The 16,931-nt window shown below is 39.3% G+C and overlaps 1 protein-coding gene across 3 annotated transcripts; it reads right to left on the minus strand.

Annotated features, from left to right (window-relative positions):
* Window positions 1-8,497: 8,497 nt before the first annotated feature.
* Window positions 8,498-16,643, minus strand: GPR65 (G protein-coupled receptor 65). Of its 3 annotated transcripts, none has more exons than XM_017813813.1 (3): window positions 16,539-16,621; window positions 14,821-14,907; window positions 8,498-12,291 (listed from the first exon to the last, which is right to left on the minus strand). In XM_017813813.1, exon 3 carries the CDS (start codon window positions 11,860-11,862, stop codon window positions 10,819-10,821), a length of 1,044 nt encoding a protein of 347 aa, XP_017669302.1. In that variant the 5' UTR covers window positions 11,863-12,291; window positions 14,821-14,907; window positions 16,539-16,621; the 3' UTR covers window positions 8,498-10,818. The 3 variants fall into 3 exon arrangements, with proteins under 3 accessions (XP_017669302.1, XP_017669304.1, XP_017669303.1); XM_017813815.1 differs by having other exon boundaries at window positions 14,821-14,902; window positions 16,539-16,597; XM_017813814.1 differs by lacking the exon at window positions 14,821-14,907 and having other exon boundaries at window positions 16,539-16,643.
* Between the last annotated feature and the right edge of the window lie 288 nt (window positions 16,644-16,931).

A 16,931-nucleotide genomic window follows, 5' to 3' on the forward strand; every position in this document is an offset into this window, starting at 1 on the left:
CAAAAAAGGGGGAAAAGCACAGAAGGTTGCAGTAAAAAGGAATCTAGGTTACATGACATCAGTTTATTTTGTCATCACATGTACATGAGACTTCATGATGGTTGGCCCTGAGGTTCATTCAAGCTCTGAGAAAATATTCCCAAATCTTGCTTTTGGCTGCCATTATAGTAAATGTGTCCTTTTGACCCAGCTGGAATACTGGTACCTAGTGAGCATTTTTTTATCTCTTCCCCACACAACATGATACTTCCATGTACTCTGCTGTGGCTCAGCATTCCTTATTTTGGCAATAAAGATTGGAGGAGATGAACAGAGATTTTTTTATAAATATTCTTCAGGATATTTAAGAGAGCAAGGTGAAATTGCAATATAACATTGAACTTTTTTCCTTTGCTAAAGTTAATATTTAAATACATATGATTGAACCAGCAAAATGAGAGTTGATGGTGTACTACAGGACATCATTTTTAGTGTCAAAAAAAGAAGTACATATAGTTCAATGCAGGGTTTATTAGCTTTAATTCCTTGTTTTATTTGCAGACATTTGGAATTATCTCAGAGTATCACATTATCGAACTGTCATTTTTTCGTATGGATAATATAGCTTAAAATAAAATCTGAGCACATGAAAGGAAAATTAATAAATGCTGAGAATTTGATTAATTTCATACTGCTTCCTGGAACACATAAATCACTTTGACATGGAGACCAAAATTGTCCAAAAAGCTAGCTAATTAATGAATATTTTGACTTCTAGTGATGTTGAAGAACAAGACTACAGTGCAACAACTGAAACGTCTGATCATTGAGAAAACATGCAGATGAAAATGACAGTAATTCACAGAAGTGAATGCCTGCAATGAAATAAAAAGGTAAAGCACACATCTCTTTGGGGGAGTTATTCAGCAGTACAAAGCATATTCTGCTGTATTTGGGGACTAATAGTAAGAAATCTGTAGCCTTGCAAACTCATTAGCTATAAATGTCAGAGGAGAGGAGCTGACTGATTGCAGGAGGAGTTTGAGCTCTTGATGAAATGTGCCATACTTCTGCAGGTGTAATATATCAAATGTATTTTGGCAAGCACAGGGTAACATTACAGCAGCTGTGACTGAGAACTGGTGATACCCTGGAATAGGTGCCCATCCCAAGAACAGAGTTCGGCTAATATGCAAGAAGAAAACTGTGAGTTTGGGAATGAGTAGCTCATCGGGCTTTTTTAGCAGTATAAATACCTGTTGCTTATATATGAATATACATATTTATACTGAAATAAATACTGCGAAGAAAGGAGACACAATTAGACAAAAAAGTTGTTACAAAGAGAAGTAAGATAGACCAGCGGTTAATAAATCTAGGCTGGTAGGAACTTTCAAGGCTCTTGTTGGGCCTTTTGTTTTTTGCTCTTGGGTGTGATGATTCACAGCTGACAGCTTGCTGGAGCTCAAGGAATAGGTTGAAAGGATCACGACGGCTCACCCCGGCCACATGGGAACTTGGGCCAGCTCCATTCCCAAACTCCCTTTTCTTCTGTATAAGAAACACATCTTTAAACTAGGGGTCTTTTTATGCTTTTCTATAAAGCCTGGCTAAACAGATCAAAATCGCCACCTAGTGAGGATAGTCTCTCAGCTCACTCATTTCACACAAGTCTGTAAATACAACTGAATATTCGTAATATTCCACTGAATTTGAGTGTAAATGCTATAAACATTTTGCAGGAAAAAAAAATCAAGCATTTAAGGAAAAATGTGACGGGAACACAGGCATTTTCCATAAAATAACAAATACAGGGATTCCTACCACTTCTCACTGCAATCATTAAGGTGCTTACTTTAATGTCTTCTGAGTGTATTTACAGGTATCTTGAATGAAGAGCCTGATTTACTGTCTGCATTGGGTGTGTTATGCCTCCTGCATGGATAGTGTTTCAAAAGGTCTCCAAGTTCTTGATCCTGGTTTCTCTGAATGAACTGCTAAAAATAAACAAACTGCATAATTGGCTAAAACCCAAAGAAGTATCCAGAAGTGGTTTCACTTGAACTATGTCCGTAATGAATTGAAGTGAATGCACAACAAAGAAAAGATAAACCAACATGTACCATTTTAGCAAGTTTTTGAAAAGGCTTCCAGTTAAATCCATTTTGCAGGTTCCTTTGGCTTGATCTGAGTGACTGAACAGGCATTTGGAATCTGCAGACTTCTTCATAGCTATCAAATCATTCTTCAAGTTTCCACTTTCTATTATTTCTACCTTGACACCCCATGTAAGTTGCTTTCTGTTACAGTGAAGAAATAAACTGACTGTTAAGGTTTAAAAAATGCATAGTAAATCACTGTTAAGATTTTATTTTAAAACAATTAAAGTTAAATATACTATATTTTAGATTTTTTTTCCCTGTCCTACATTTAGTCTTTTAAAATTTACATTGTAAAGACTCTGTGCAGTTATGAACCTAAACCATAAGAAAAGGTAAGGGAAAATACACAAGAACCTCGAGATACGACAGCTGTGACTTTCAAATAACCACATAAAAGAATTCTGAAGAAATCGTGAGTAAAAATAATAGTGAGACAGGAAGTATCAGGGTTTTTTTCTCAAATAAAGTTATTTTCCTTGACTTGCCTTGGTAGACATAGAGTTGTGGTGCTTACTGCTGATGAATATTTCTAGATCTTTTTGAAACTGCGCATGCCAGGCTTACTTAAAATCAAATTTTGAATCTACTAGCGATATCATAGGGATCCAAAAAACCTTCAGGATTTATTTTTTTTCCTTTCCAAACAGGGCTAATTTTAAACTGCTAAATGCTACTGCCTACGTTTATTTCCTGCTTTCCACATAAATAAATCATCCTCTAAGTGTGAATACTAGATATAATGATGAAATGTGCTACTCAGAGCATGAGGGATTATCATGGTTGCAAAATTCAATGCTAGGTTGAATGTGGAGTCACTGGCAATGCATTCACAATACACTGTAATATCTTATCCCTTCTTCTGTGAGGTCCCAAAGATATGTGAACAGGACTGAGACACTGCATTTTGAACAAACAGCCATCAGATGTGGAAGGAAGACCACCACTGATCACATCAAAATAGGTGTCCAAGAAATTACATCTTGTATTTCACACATTTCCAGCACTATCTCTGTAACAAATGTGAATGCAGCATTGTTTCCCTGCGCACCATCTCGGTATGAAGCTTTTTCTTAGGTTGGTGGTGCTCCACAGAACCTGTACTATGTTCATGTATGCTCACTGAGCTGTCATGTGCTCGTTTTCTGTATGCCAGGAAGGAGAGCTCACTTCTGCCTGCATGGGGTTACCAAGAATACATCAGCAGTCATAGTCATAGTTTGACCCTTTCTGGATTTCTTTTTTTCTGCTGCAATACATTCCAAGGACAAGCAGAAACTGTGGTTTACTGTGGCTTATCTATTGGGTTGCACTGCATGAGGATAAGCAAAGAAGATGGTGAAGCAATGTGTTTATTTTCTCATTCTGAGAATACAATGAATCTCAGGAATTGCTTCACAGATAGTTGGCACAGTTATAGTTCCTTTTGCCCTCTAAAAATTAGGGCTTTTTACCTTCCTTCCTGTTTAAGAGTCCTTGGGTCTCCTAAGGTTAAAAGCCCACTTTGGTAGACACAGGAATTATCTCATGTAAGAGTTGGTGCCTCAGATTAGGATACTATTAGGAACAGTGGGGAAAGGAGTTACAGGGAACAAGTTAGAGGGAAGGAGAGGAAAACAGTGGGGATGAGCTGTGTCCTGAAGCCACTGGATGCCCACTCTCCTACCCAGTGACCATCTGTTGTGTGTCTGGATGGACTGTGGAAAGCTGAAATGGAAGAGACTGTAGGAGCTATGGAACCAGGAGGGTGACCAGTTGTGAATGCTGTACCACTTTGACTGAGTTTTCTATCTGGCATCTAGAAGCAGTTGTTCAAGGAAATACAAGGGGAGGATGTATTTTCATTGGAGCTGCATTTTACAGCCTTTCCCTCTTTCTCTGCACCCACTGGAGTGGAGCCGCTAATCTCTGCAATTTCCCCAGTCATGCCTCCTCAGTCTCAGCAGTTCGTTTTATTTAGGGATGTGAGCCTAAGGAATTCTGCCCACACTGCATTGACAGGATCAACTGTATTTGCTCACAGTGTTTACTCACACATATAATTAGGTATGTGAAACAGAAGACAATGTATAGATCTCTCTTTTAGACTGTAGCTTTCTGGATTTAGAACTTGTCATGACATCTGCTAAAATACCAGCTATGAGATGAAGGAAACTGAGGTGACAATCTTTCCAATGGCTGAATATACCCCTAAGATACGACTGGAATTGAGAAGCAAATAAACTCTGTGCTAAAATGCTAGAAATTTGAAACAAAATTATTCCTGGGTGTAGTTTTTCATGTGGGGTTAGAAAAATAGCCATGTTGTCCCTCTATTGTTAAAAGGGAAGAAGACTTTAAACCGGGAGAAATTAAAGATCAGGCCAAGATTCTACAAGAAATCAAAATATATCTACAGCTAAGATGGAATATAGCACAAATTTGGGGATATTAGGACCAACTCTCGAGAAAAGCTTGTGAAAGTTGTTTATGTTAAATAAACTTAACTTCGTCATCTGAAAGGCAATGAACCACAACTAGATGATCTGAAGAATCATCATAGAATCGCTGAATGGCTTGGGTTGGAAGGGCCCTTAGAGATCATCCAGTTCTAACCTCCCTGCCATGGGCAGGGACATCTTCCATTAGGCTCAGAGCTCCATCCAAACTGGCCTTGAACACTTTCAGAGATGGGGAATCCACTGCTTCTTTGGGCAACCTGTTCCAGTGCGTCACCATCCTCACAATAAAGAATTTCTTCCCTATATCTAATCTAAACCTACTCTCTTTCTATTCGAAGTCTTTGCCCCTTGTCCTGTCACCACATGTCCTTGTAGGAAGTCCCTCTCCATCTTTCCTGTAGGCTCTCTTCAGGTACTGGAGGCTGCAACTAGGTCACCCTGAAACCTTCTCTTTTTCAGGCTGAACAAAACCAACTCTCTCAGCCTTTCCTCATAGGAGAGGTTCTCCATCCCTCTAATCAACTTGGTGTCCTTCCTCCGCACTCACTTCAATAGGTCCATGTCCTTCCTGTGCTGGGGATCCCAGAGCTGGATGCAGCACTCCAGGTTGGGTCTCACCAGAGCAGAGTAGAGGGGCGGAATCCCCTCCCTCGACCTACTTCCCATGCTACTTTTGATGCAGCCCATGACACAACCGGCTTTCTGGGCTGTGAGCACACATGGCCAGCTCATGTCCAGCCTCTCATCCACCAGCACCCCCTGAAGGTTACACATGATTAGACACTAGTACAGTATCTGGGTGTGCTTTCACACAGTCTTTCAGCACCTCCATTGTTCATCCTGCAACAGATCTTCACTTTACCAAGAAAACAAAACAACGGAAAAGGAAAGAAAAGAATCTTTTGTCCCCGTATTGAATTTTTAACCGAGCAGTTGCTATAGCAATATAATTTCTCAAAATACTAAAGTAACAGCTCCTGTGAGACATTTTTTTGTTTCAATTTCTCTCACACTCCATTTAAAGAAACTGTTAAGTCTCTACTCCCACCACCAAAATATTCAAAGTTAATTTGGAAAACAGAACAAAAAAGGGATTGACCTATTTTCCTACTTTTTTTGCACCTCCCACTGTTTTAGCATTCCCATCCTACATTAGTGATATGATGTGTACACTTTGATGTTCAGTGAGAGATGCTATGGGATACACATTCTACTGTACACAAGCTGGATAGAGGCTGTAGGTGATACACTGCTGACAATGCCTCTGGTTTGGCATAGATGAGAATCTGACTCTATCTTGTGCCGTGTCTTTGTAATTCACTTGGATCAGGCTTTTTACATATCATTTGATACAGTTTTTTCCTTAGTGTTTTCTGTTTGGTTTTTGGTGGTGGTGGTTTTTTTTGGTTTGGTTTGTTGTTTTTTTTCTCCAAAGTCACATTCCAGAATGGAATTTATGTGAATTATCTTTGTTACTTTTAATTACAGCTGAACAGCCAAAACTTCCCTGAGTCAGCTTAGGCTAGCAATTTGACAATAACACAACCAAAAAGAAAAACCTTTATGATATGCACAATGTGTTTCACTCTCTTTCCCCTTATCAGAGGATCACTTATCAGACACTACCTTGGATCAGCAGCACTGGGGACCCTGTAGGTGCAAAGGAGTTGGTGGCCTTGGGCAGGGGTAAGCTGACATCTTGCAGGGCTCAGGGACCACCAGGAGCTGCTGTCTCATGCAGAAGGAAAACCCTGGCAACTGTCAGCACTGGCCTATGGGTGCACAGGAGGTCCCAGCTCCCACTGAGCTCAAAGCCCTTCTTCGCTCTCCTTCCCTGCAGCCTTGCTCTGTGCAAGCAGATTTTCTGCCTCTGAGGTTGTGCCGGTTCCAAGCCCCCTTATACTCCCACCCATGTTCTCCCTCTGTGCTGTGTGGAGGTGCGAGAAAACAAATAGTTTGGTCCCTTACCACCTTAGAGAACTTGACTGATAGTGACACTGATGAAATTGGTAATTAATATGGAAAGTGGCCCAAGAGTGACATTGCTGAAGACTGTCACCAGACTTACCAGAGTGCTTTCAGTAGCGTCATTCTCTGTGAATGGAAAAAGGAAGTGGAATATATTAATCTTATAACTCAAATTCACACTTCCTTTCACTTTTTTCAGTTATTCTGAAGTTAGATGTGTTAGAAGCTCAAAAATAAACCAAAAAAGGAAAAGGGTGGCCAGGTGTCTGTTAGCCTATAATCATGTGAGTCAGGACTGACTGCAATGACACCAACAAAGTGAAGCTTATGTTTAGCTATGTCAGAAAGGAATAATGATCTGGGGTGATGCAAGTTGTGGCTGATGGTTGGACTAGATGATCCTAAAGGTCTTTTCCAACCTTAATGATTTTAAGATTCTAAAGAAAACAGATTAAATGAAGTCCGAAATTCCACCAGCTAGGTCACCACAGTTCACTGAAAATCCCCCAACTTACGAAGCTGAGCTATATATTTGCTGGACATTTGGCAGATGGATTCTGCTTTAAGTGAATTATTGATAGACAAATTCATCTCTGCTGTTATCAAGCTGATAGCAGTATCATTTGGCACTGACATTTCATAGTCTGTGGATATTAATTAAATTACCATCACAGCCCTTTTAATTATCCATATTCTTATCATACAGATTTGAAGTGAGATAGGAACTACAGTGACTCACTGAGACCATACACTAATGTTTTTAGGCATTGTCTGTGGTGAAAATGGAATTTGAATGCATGCCTTTCTTCTTGCCATTAAATAGACATTTGAATTTCATAAACTCTTTTCTGTAAGGAATGTCCTTGCTTTGGGAAGAGTTCCTGTGGATTTGCCTATAGAGCCATCAGGAATTCTAAGTGGAGTATTCAATAACAATAATACATAGCATGGATTGGAGCCTGGATGACATTTACCATGTCCTATGCTTCCTGTAACACTGCAATTTTAAACAGAACATAGGTGTTCACTTTCATATAGTAAGTTTGGTCCAACTGGGTCAACGAAATTTGGAGAAAGAATGAAAAGAAGTGTAAATTTTTAGCTATGTAAGAATAATAAAGTAAATACACAAATGATTGAAGTACAGGACACTGTAGTCTCTACATCTAGAAGTTCCCTCATTTCTCCAGAGGACTGTGATTTGAACACACAGATTGTTCATTTTGGAGCAATCGAAGGAATTAGGTACTTACATTTTATTATCATAAAGGGATAGGACCCTGGACTTATATGAGTTTTTCGTGAAGCCCAGCCTATGGGCCACCCACTGTCATTATTTTCCTTTATCCTGAAGTGAATCTTCAGCAATGCGGGGAAGTACTATAGGAAATGATGCTATGAAAAATATCCACACATACCAATATAGGTTGGTCCAAGCTATGGCTTTCAGGAGCTTTGGTGGAATATTAAAAATATATAAAATCTCAAGATCAAATTTTGTGGAAATTAAGTTTTTTGCATAGGGTCAGGACCCTAAGTTTACCAACAGAGTCTGTAGTCTCTTCTCCTACCACCCTGGGGATTGACTACCTGTGCACAGGCCAGTGCTGACATGGTGCTGCCACGCCCAGCCTTGTACCTCACTGATCCCAACCTTGCCTTCCTGACTTGGCTTCCCAACTTGACCTCAGATCTGCCTCATCACTACAGATTTGTCTGGTGATCACGAACAGCTGTCCAATACCGGTTACCGTCAGCAGATCTGCTCCGTGTGCCTCGCTGGGGTGCCATAGGACTGTGTGGCTTGTCAGTGATGATGCTGCCAAGTCTGCCTGGCTGTACCGTCAGCTCCTGGCCCACTCCCCCATGCAGAGCAGCCAGCTCTCCCTATTCCCTGACACACAAGTTAAATTGCACTCAGTTTTGTTGCTTAGCTTTAGTTTTCATTATTCTTTATTCTGTAAATTAATTCTTAAATTCTTTAAAGCGCAAATAGAATTAACTTTCCAAATTTTCCAGCATGTGACAGATCTAAAAGTGAATCACTGAGTTCTTCTTTCCATGAAGTTACAGTGAGGTTTGGTTCTGCTTTTATTCCAGTGCTACAGTGAAATTTCACATTCTGTTGCAAAATGCATAGGTCAGCACAAGGACAAATCTGTGGTGAAGTAACTTGCACTGCTCCTTGCATAATTTTTCCCTCATAATATATAAGAAGGAACTACAGGAGAAAAAGAAAAAACACACCAAAACAAAATCCAGCAAATGGAAACAAAAAAGAGAAGGGAACATATTTTTCTAGAGAGGAAGGCAACAGCCAGAACAGTGACATACACAGTTCATAGGATCACAGGACAATTGTGGTTGGAAGAGACCTCAGGAATTCTTTAGTCCAACCTGCTGCTCAAGGGAAGGTCAGCTACAAGGCCAGATCAAATTGCTCAAAGCTTTGTTCAGGTGGGTCCTAGAAACTTCTCAGGATGGAGCACACAGAACACCTTGGTGCAACCTGCTCCACTGTTTGTCAGTTCTCATAGTTCAAAAGTTCTTCCTTAAATCAACTCTTACCCTTCTTGCTTCAGGTTATGCACATGATTTCTTGTCCCTCCTTCTATGAGCTCTTGTGAAGAGCTTGGCTCCATCTTCTCAATATCCTCTTTGCAGGATTGCAAGGCTGCCATTAGGTCCCCCAATGTCTTCTTTTCTCCAGGCTGAACAAGCTCAGCTTTCACAGCCTCTAAGTTCCCATTTCAGAATGTGAAATTAATTGAAAGTATAAATAGACACAAACAGCAATTCACAAAAACTATGGAAGTGCTCTTTGTAATGGAGAAAATTTTAATTTACACACAGATTGATGTTCTCATAAGAAATTTCTTACTGCTTGTGACTACTGTATGCACATCCTCCATATATGTCAGACCTAGAAGTGTGCTGAAAAGTGATGATCAAAATCTTTCCACCACACAGATTTGCTAGAGGAGAATTTTTTTTGATGGAAAGAAAAATTCTTTCCCTATGAAACTGAAAAACTACCATTACCAAATATTCTTCCTGGCAATTGAACAAAAGTAAAAGGTAGTGAGAGGAGAAAAAAAAAGAAACTCCCCATTGTGTTTAACTCTTTTCAGAGGCTTGGGTGCCTGCTGCTACCAGGGAACCAGGCAGCTGTTTCTGGGGCCTGTGCAGGAACAGGTCCCTGAATTAACAGCTGCTCTTTCGATTTGGACTAAAACAACTCTTTCAAAATGTGGGTTCTTTTGCTTCTGTTCTTCCTGTTTGTTGGTACATTCATGTTCTTTGCTGGTTTGTCAGTTTTACTGGTTGGTTTGTTCAATTCTTTTAAAATCAGCAAACTGAGAACCCTGGAATCTCTAGCTGAGGCTTCCAGGTGCAGTTAAGTAAAAGATATAAACCTTGCTCTATTGACTCTGAAAATGTAACCACAGTCCAGATTTCAGTCATAATAAGCAAGTCTAAAGGCTGGCCATTTATGTTGTGGAGATGTAAAACCTCACTTTTCAACCTTTCTCTTCCTCCCTTCATATATCAGGAAAAGTTTCTTTTGATTTAAAAAAGTAGTGGCTAGAATTGGTTCTTTATAAGCACTTAAAGTAATGAATCTTCCACTATCTGAAACCCAATATTGATATTGTAATGAAACTGCATAAAATATGGTTATTCATTAGAACATATATATTTCAAAGGAAACGAAAGCTGAAAAGCTTAAGAGCAGGTAAGTACCCCTGCACATGAAGTAAAAATTTTAAGAAATGGCTAATCTCAGGTGTATGCTGAAGAACAATTTGAGTCTTCACTGGAACACAGGAACCATCACAGCAGCCTAAATTGCACCATGAATTTAGAGAGAAATTTACAACACTCCCTCTGTCTGCTCCTTTGTCAATCAGGACAAGGAGGACTTCAGCCTTCCTCCAGCTGAGTACATGAATGCCCATCTTGTGGGCTAGCTAGCAAGCTGCAATAGAAGGCAGTTCTGTGGGGAATCCTCAGTAATTCTGTCATGACATGGTCATTCTTCTTGACTGTGCATGTGTTTGTCGTCCTTGATTTATGTACCATACCTGATTTAAAGATACGTGTTCATGCTCCATTGATTTCATTGATCCTATAGTAAGTTCTTATTGGCTCCAGCTACTGGTTTTTTTTAGATTGGCATCTCTAACTTTTGGGGTGTTTCCTAGGTACAGACTGGAGAAGAATTTTTCTTTCTTTTCCCTTTAGGTCATCCAATTTTGCTTTGAATGTGCTCACTCAGGCTTTTTTGACATCTCCATTTCACAGGAAGTTCTGTAGGTGATCAGGGCACTGCTTTTTGTAGCAGAACTGCACAGAGCATGGTCTTTCACTCGGTCTTCCTCACGCTTTCGTAGGCACAAGCAGCACCTCAGCACATTCAGAATGTGTGTTTGTGCAGTTTCACTCATAAAGCAGTAAAGAATGGGGTCCGCAATGCAATTCAAACTTGTTAAGGCCTGTGTGATTCTGTAAACCTTATACATCAGCAGCAAAAGGTGTGGGTCAGTGGTGGAAGGTTCTCTGATGCTGCGAATAAGCAATATAATGTGATATGGAGTGAAGCAAACAATGAAACTAACTGTGATATTCAGAATAAGTTTCCTCACTTTTTTCTTTTCTTCATCTAGTGTGGCTTGGTTACACTTCACTACTTGGTAGATTTTATGGTAGCAAAACACAATGATTATCAAAGGGACCAAGTACCCTGAGCATATCCGAAATAAATTTATCCGTGCCTGCCACCCTTCCAGGGGGTATGTATCATAACATAATGTATGATTAGTGAAATTGCAAGGATCACTGAATACTTCTTTGTACACCAATATGACTGAATTCAGGATGCTTTCCAGAAGCCAAACAGTTACACTGACAATGAGTGAAAATCTTGTTGTGCGCAAGTGCTGGAGCTTCAAGGGGTGAACTAATGCCAGGTACCTGTCAACAGAGATGCAAGCAAGGAACGCGGTGCTGGTGTAGAAATTCATATACATAAGGAAGGCAGAAACCTGACAAAGTGAGGCAGAGAGTCTCCAGTCATCTCCATTCCAGGCATAATTAATCCACAGAGGTAGAATCAAAGAGTACAAAAGATCAGCTAGGGATAGGCTAAAGATGTAGACTGCTGACTCATTCTTTTTCCTCACCTGAATGCAAGATGAATAGAGGGATATGCAGTTGATGGGGACACTGATCATCATCACAACGCTGTACACAAATGGAAACAAATATTTATCCAGAGTGTGCTCATCATGGCACTCAGCAGTGCTGTTGTTCATTGTAAGCCCCAAGTAGTATCTTTGGGCTAATTCCAGCCTGGGTGCAATAAAGACCCCTCTGTAGTCTGATGGGTGGTCATCTGTTACTTCAGAACCTTGTTGGCAAGATTCTCACCTTCTGTTACTAAAGAAGAAAAATGCCAGCTATAATGTTTTTGTTTGTTTTTTTTATGGGCTTCTTGGTGTGTGTCTTTTTTTTTTTTTTTTAGAAGAAAGAAACTGTGTTTGTAGGAGATCAAAGGTTTTAAACACTCCCGGAGTTAGGACTGCATAGGATGAGGAACCCAAAATCTAAGGTGTCGAGGTCAGTTAGATGCAAACTTTTACAGCAGAAGCAGGATGAGTAGTTAAGACACTTCTGGTGGTGGGGTGGTGTCCCGTAATCCCAGGTCTGTCTTGTGGGAGAGTTGAAGGAGATCAGAAAGTGGCCTAGAAATAATAGAAAGGCACTTTCTATTATTCTGGTAAGCATGATTTTGGGAACATAAATAACCAAATAACCTCCTCCCCTCTAAGTCAATGGAGGGACAAGGATAGAAACACAGGGATTCAATTACTGTTGGGATCTGCTCAGAAGAGAAAATGCATGACTGATATGTCTTCCTATTGCGAATCACTCTCTCACTGTACCTTCACACATCCCTGCTTTCTCTCTCTTCCTTTGTATGCAATCCTGCAAGAACTTGCCATCAACTGTGCTATTCCAGCAAAATTTACTGCATGTCCCAGAAACCCTCATGTGAAACCTAGCAGGCTGTTGGGTTCCTGCATGCACAGGAGAATCTGCTGGGTGTCCCTTTGACTCATGTCAGGTGGAGACTCTGAGTACAGTTGTTCATTTACACTTCTTTCCTCTAAAAATTGCAGTTGCCATGCATGAGCTATAAAACCATTAGCAATTAAGCTTATCTTAGGCATTACCAGAGCTGTGGGTATCAACAGCTTCAACATGAATATACCAGTAAAATGGCAGCTCTGACTAAAGCAGTGGGATGGGAGGAGCTGTGCGTGTGAGATGTAGAAGCAAGTTGAAGAGCTGACCTTTAAGTAAGAAATGGTGTACAACCATAGCTGTGAGACAGCTGGTACTCACTGGTTGTATCACAGCTCTGACACTCAGTAGTTCTCTTCTCTAAAGACCTAATTGTTATGTTCAGGAAATATGAGAATGGAGAATATTTGTTGTGGTCCAGTTCTACTGTCAAATATACAAACTGCTTCAGAGACTATCTGTGATAACTCATCTGTGCTTTGAGCCTGGACTACCAGCAGGGGAAGTGAAGAGGCTGAAGAAGGAGTAGGTTGCAAGATAGCAATTTTGCAACTGTCCCCACATGGGAAAGAACTCAAAATGAAAACAACTCGCGTGCAGAAACCTTCCCATATGGTAAGAAAAATTCAGCCTTTTATGGGTTTGATGTGTGTGTTTGGGGAACTTTGTGGGTTTATCAGAGAAACCCAAGCAGGTTTATTGCCTCTGCTGAGAGGTTATTATATGGATCTCTTGTCTATAAAAGCCCCTTTCATGCAAAAAAAAAAAAAGGACCAATGACAAAACTAGTCAGAAAGCAAGTATTTAATTTTACCAGCCACTGCTTTATTTGATCAAGTTGGCTAATCTTTTACAGTTAGAGCTAAATTAATTCCCAAGCTTGAAAGACAAAGAAAATTCTTGAGAATGACTTGCCAATTTGGTCCATTGAAGAACTTTACCTACATGGGAACTAACTAAAAAAAATGCAGTGTCTGTATTTAAGACAAACATAACATCTCTACATTTCAGTGTGGTTTGATAAAACCACACGGTAAATAGGGCATTGTAAGCTTACCAGTATAGACAAGTATCACAAATTAAAAATCTAGCTCTAAAAATTGGATTGCAGGCTTTTGCTGACCCAATTCATACCAAAAAAACCACAGACCAGATGAGTAAAAGATAAAATAACTACCTCTTCTTCTAATCACATTTAAGCATCTCTTTTCCTATGGCAGGTCTCTTCATGTCTAACAGGGAAACATGCCCTTTCAAAAGCATGTGTGTAATGTAGTGTATGAGGCAGTGTTTACTAGTCTCGTGACTGAGAAACTGGAATTCCTTCTCCCTCCCCCATAAACTCTTTCTCTTTTGTTAGTTGTTGTATTACAGAATCGTCATCCTTACAAGCTCCTAACTTGTCTCCATGTTGCTCACAACAGCTTCTCTCTTTCATATCTACTCACAGACCAACAATTTCCTCATACCACCCACCTTTTTTGCTTCAGCTTTCTCATTTTAGCTCATTGTTTCTAAGAGTTTTGCTCTGTTGATCTCACTGATCATAGGGTAAAACACTTGTCCTTATATTGCACTTGTCTGAATAAACCACATGTTATTTGGGGCAAGACTTTGCTTTGCTCTTCTGCCATCTGCCTTAAGGAGCTAATATCTGAAGGTATAATTGATCGATGGCAGGCTGGGCCACTGAAGACGAAATGCAAAAAAAATGAATTGAGACCACATGAAATTTGCCATCTTGGAAAGTTTTTTCTGTCCTTCATATTCACATGTCACTGTACCCCATCTTTTTCTTTTATTTTAAAACAGTATGTTCATTAGCTTCTGTGAATGCAGCCCTGGACACTGTTTAACATCCAGGTAATCCATGTCCCAGCTGTGATGACACATTGATGGTACTTATATGAAGACATGCTTTCAATCAGGATAATAATGAGAAGTGTGTCATTCTGGCATGTATTGATGACCTATACTTAAGTGTGTCAAATGAAGCATACCACAATGCACGCTGCAGTTTCTTGCACAGAAATATAAAGCAGAAAGCACTGTTTTTCCCTGATTACAAGAAATTCCAGTCAAATTGCTTGGGGTCTTATTTCAGAGGACGTAGTCCCTATCATACTTTGTTGCTCAGTTGTTTTTCTGATAATTAGGACTTTGTAATGCAAGATGATTTTACTTACCCTAATGCCTTCCCAGGTTTTCTGTCAGCTACTGAGCGTACCTGCTGCTGGTTTTGCCAAGGAGGATGGCATTGACTTACAGCTATTCTAAAAAACAATGTTTGATAATTTACCCCACTGATTTTTATTTAAAACAAACAAAACACAACAAACTATAAAGGAATTTCTGTTTAATGATGTAGTTTAATGGTTTGATTTTCGTGGTCCAAACCCACTGTGACTAATTCCGTAGACTTCTGACTTATTTTATAGACTTGTTTTGGTATGAATTGCATTTCAAATGAAAAAAAAAATATTTTTAACAGTAATTTTTTCTTTTAGACACATTATTCAATTATTATCATAATTCCTGCCGCTGTCATTTTGCTACAGAAAACCTGCTGTACAAGAATTCAACAAGAACTAAAATTTGGAGAAATGGACAGGCAAATGTTATGCTTCAAGTAACATATGCAAACAAGCCTGTAAAGGAACCTTGTGAAAGTTTCTAGAGAAAGGTAGTAATTATATATTGTATTTGTATCAATGCTTTCCTACAATATCTTCTTCAGGCTCAAAGAGAGATTTATGTAGTCTGTCCATTAATGAAATTTTGAAAGTAATAAAGTTAAAGTTAAATTTTCATAAGTATAGATACATCAATACATAAATACTCTTATCTGTAAACAACTTTCTAAGGGAAGAAAGGAACAGTGCTGTGTGAGCTACTGTGGTAGATGCTGTACTGGTGATATCGTATCAACCATAAGACAGAAAGACAGACAACTTTCTGGATTTCTTTTTTCTCTTAAAGCAATTTCAACAAAGTAGATTGCTTTGTGTTCCCAAAAATAAGTTCTGTTGCCAAGTTGATTTCCTTGAGAAACTTCACAGTTCAGGAGAACTGAGGTACACCTTTCAGTAACGTGGACTTTTTTGCTTAAAATGAACAGCATTTTTCCTCAAGCAACACTAAATTTCACCCATGGGTCTGACAAGATTCTGTAGAGACTCCAACAGGTCTTAAAGAGCTTGGCCTTTTTAACTTGGAAATACGCTTTATGGACTGCTTTATTGAGCATAAACATTCTGTAAATGTGAACAAATAGAAAGAAAAAAGCCATGTCTTTCAGGATATAGGCCATGGAGGCAAGTATTATTTTGCTATATCATTATGTGCATCAAGATTTCCTCTATGCATGAAGAAAGATTTACAAAATATTTTCATGTACATGACACTTGGTATTCTAAGAAGCTATTTTTACCAGAGCTTATTTTTCTGCTAATTTTAAGCTTTGTTTATATCTATCTATCTATATATATATATAGATATCACTGAGTATTTTGTTAGTGCCATAAAATACTAAAGAACAATAACAGAAGATCTACTGGAACCCCCTGTGAGGCCTGAGGCACTTTTTGCAGTGATGGGACAGCTCAGAATATTGAAAACTCCCTCTCATAAGCACCAGGTATTCTGATCATGGCAAAATCATTACAACAAACAAAAATCAAGCTGGCATGTCTTCCCTAAATCAATCTTTAGTTGTCATTTGCCCCTTAGTCTCATGTTTCAGTTGTGCTGAGATTCAAATAATCCTTCCTCCAGAGAAATCTTTTCCAGCTCCTTTTGTGTCCCTTCTTTTTATTGTATGATACCAACCTCACATTAAGGGAGAGATAGCTTGAAACCTGTTCCAGAATATAAATTGTGTGTCTGACTTGGATTCTGAACTTACCTTGGCAGCCACGTGTCCCTGTGTAGCAGTGTCCCTGTTGTACCATTGGTAGTGTAACCCGTGTCTGCTTCTGAGGAAAAGTGTCTAAGTGTCTGCTTCTGCTTTATCAGATACAAGACAGGAAGCTGCTCTTAGAAAATGAGTCACACGTTTCACACATTTCTTAATTTTTTTTGGCCTCCTTTTTTTTTTTTCCCCAATTCCTTGTTAATCTAAGTTTATCCATGGGGAAAAAAAGATTACGTAATTACAAATAAATATGCAAAAAGGATGGTACCAACCTTGCTACATCTAGGAATACTTTTAGAGAGTTTAAAAAAGTTTAATTGAAAATATTGCCTAATTGTTGCAGTTCGAGGGGTTTCTAGGGGGTCACTGTCGGCCGCTCTGTGA

The sequence above is a fragment of the Lepidothrix coronata genome, unplaced genomic scaffold, assembly GCF_001604755.1.
Source record: "Lepidothrix coronata isolate B3197 unplaced genomic scaffold, Lepidothrix_coronata-1.0 Scaffold43, whole genome shotgun sequence".
Classification (NCBI taxonomy): Eukaryota; Metazoa; Chordata; class Aves; order Passeriformes; family Pipridae; genus Lepidothrix; species Lepidothrix coronata.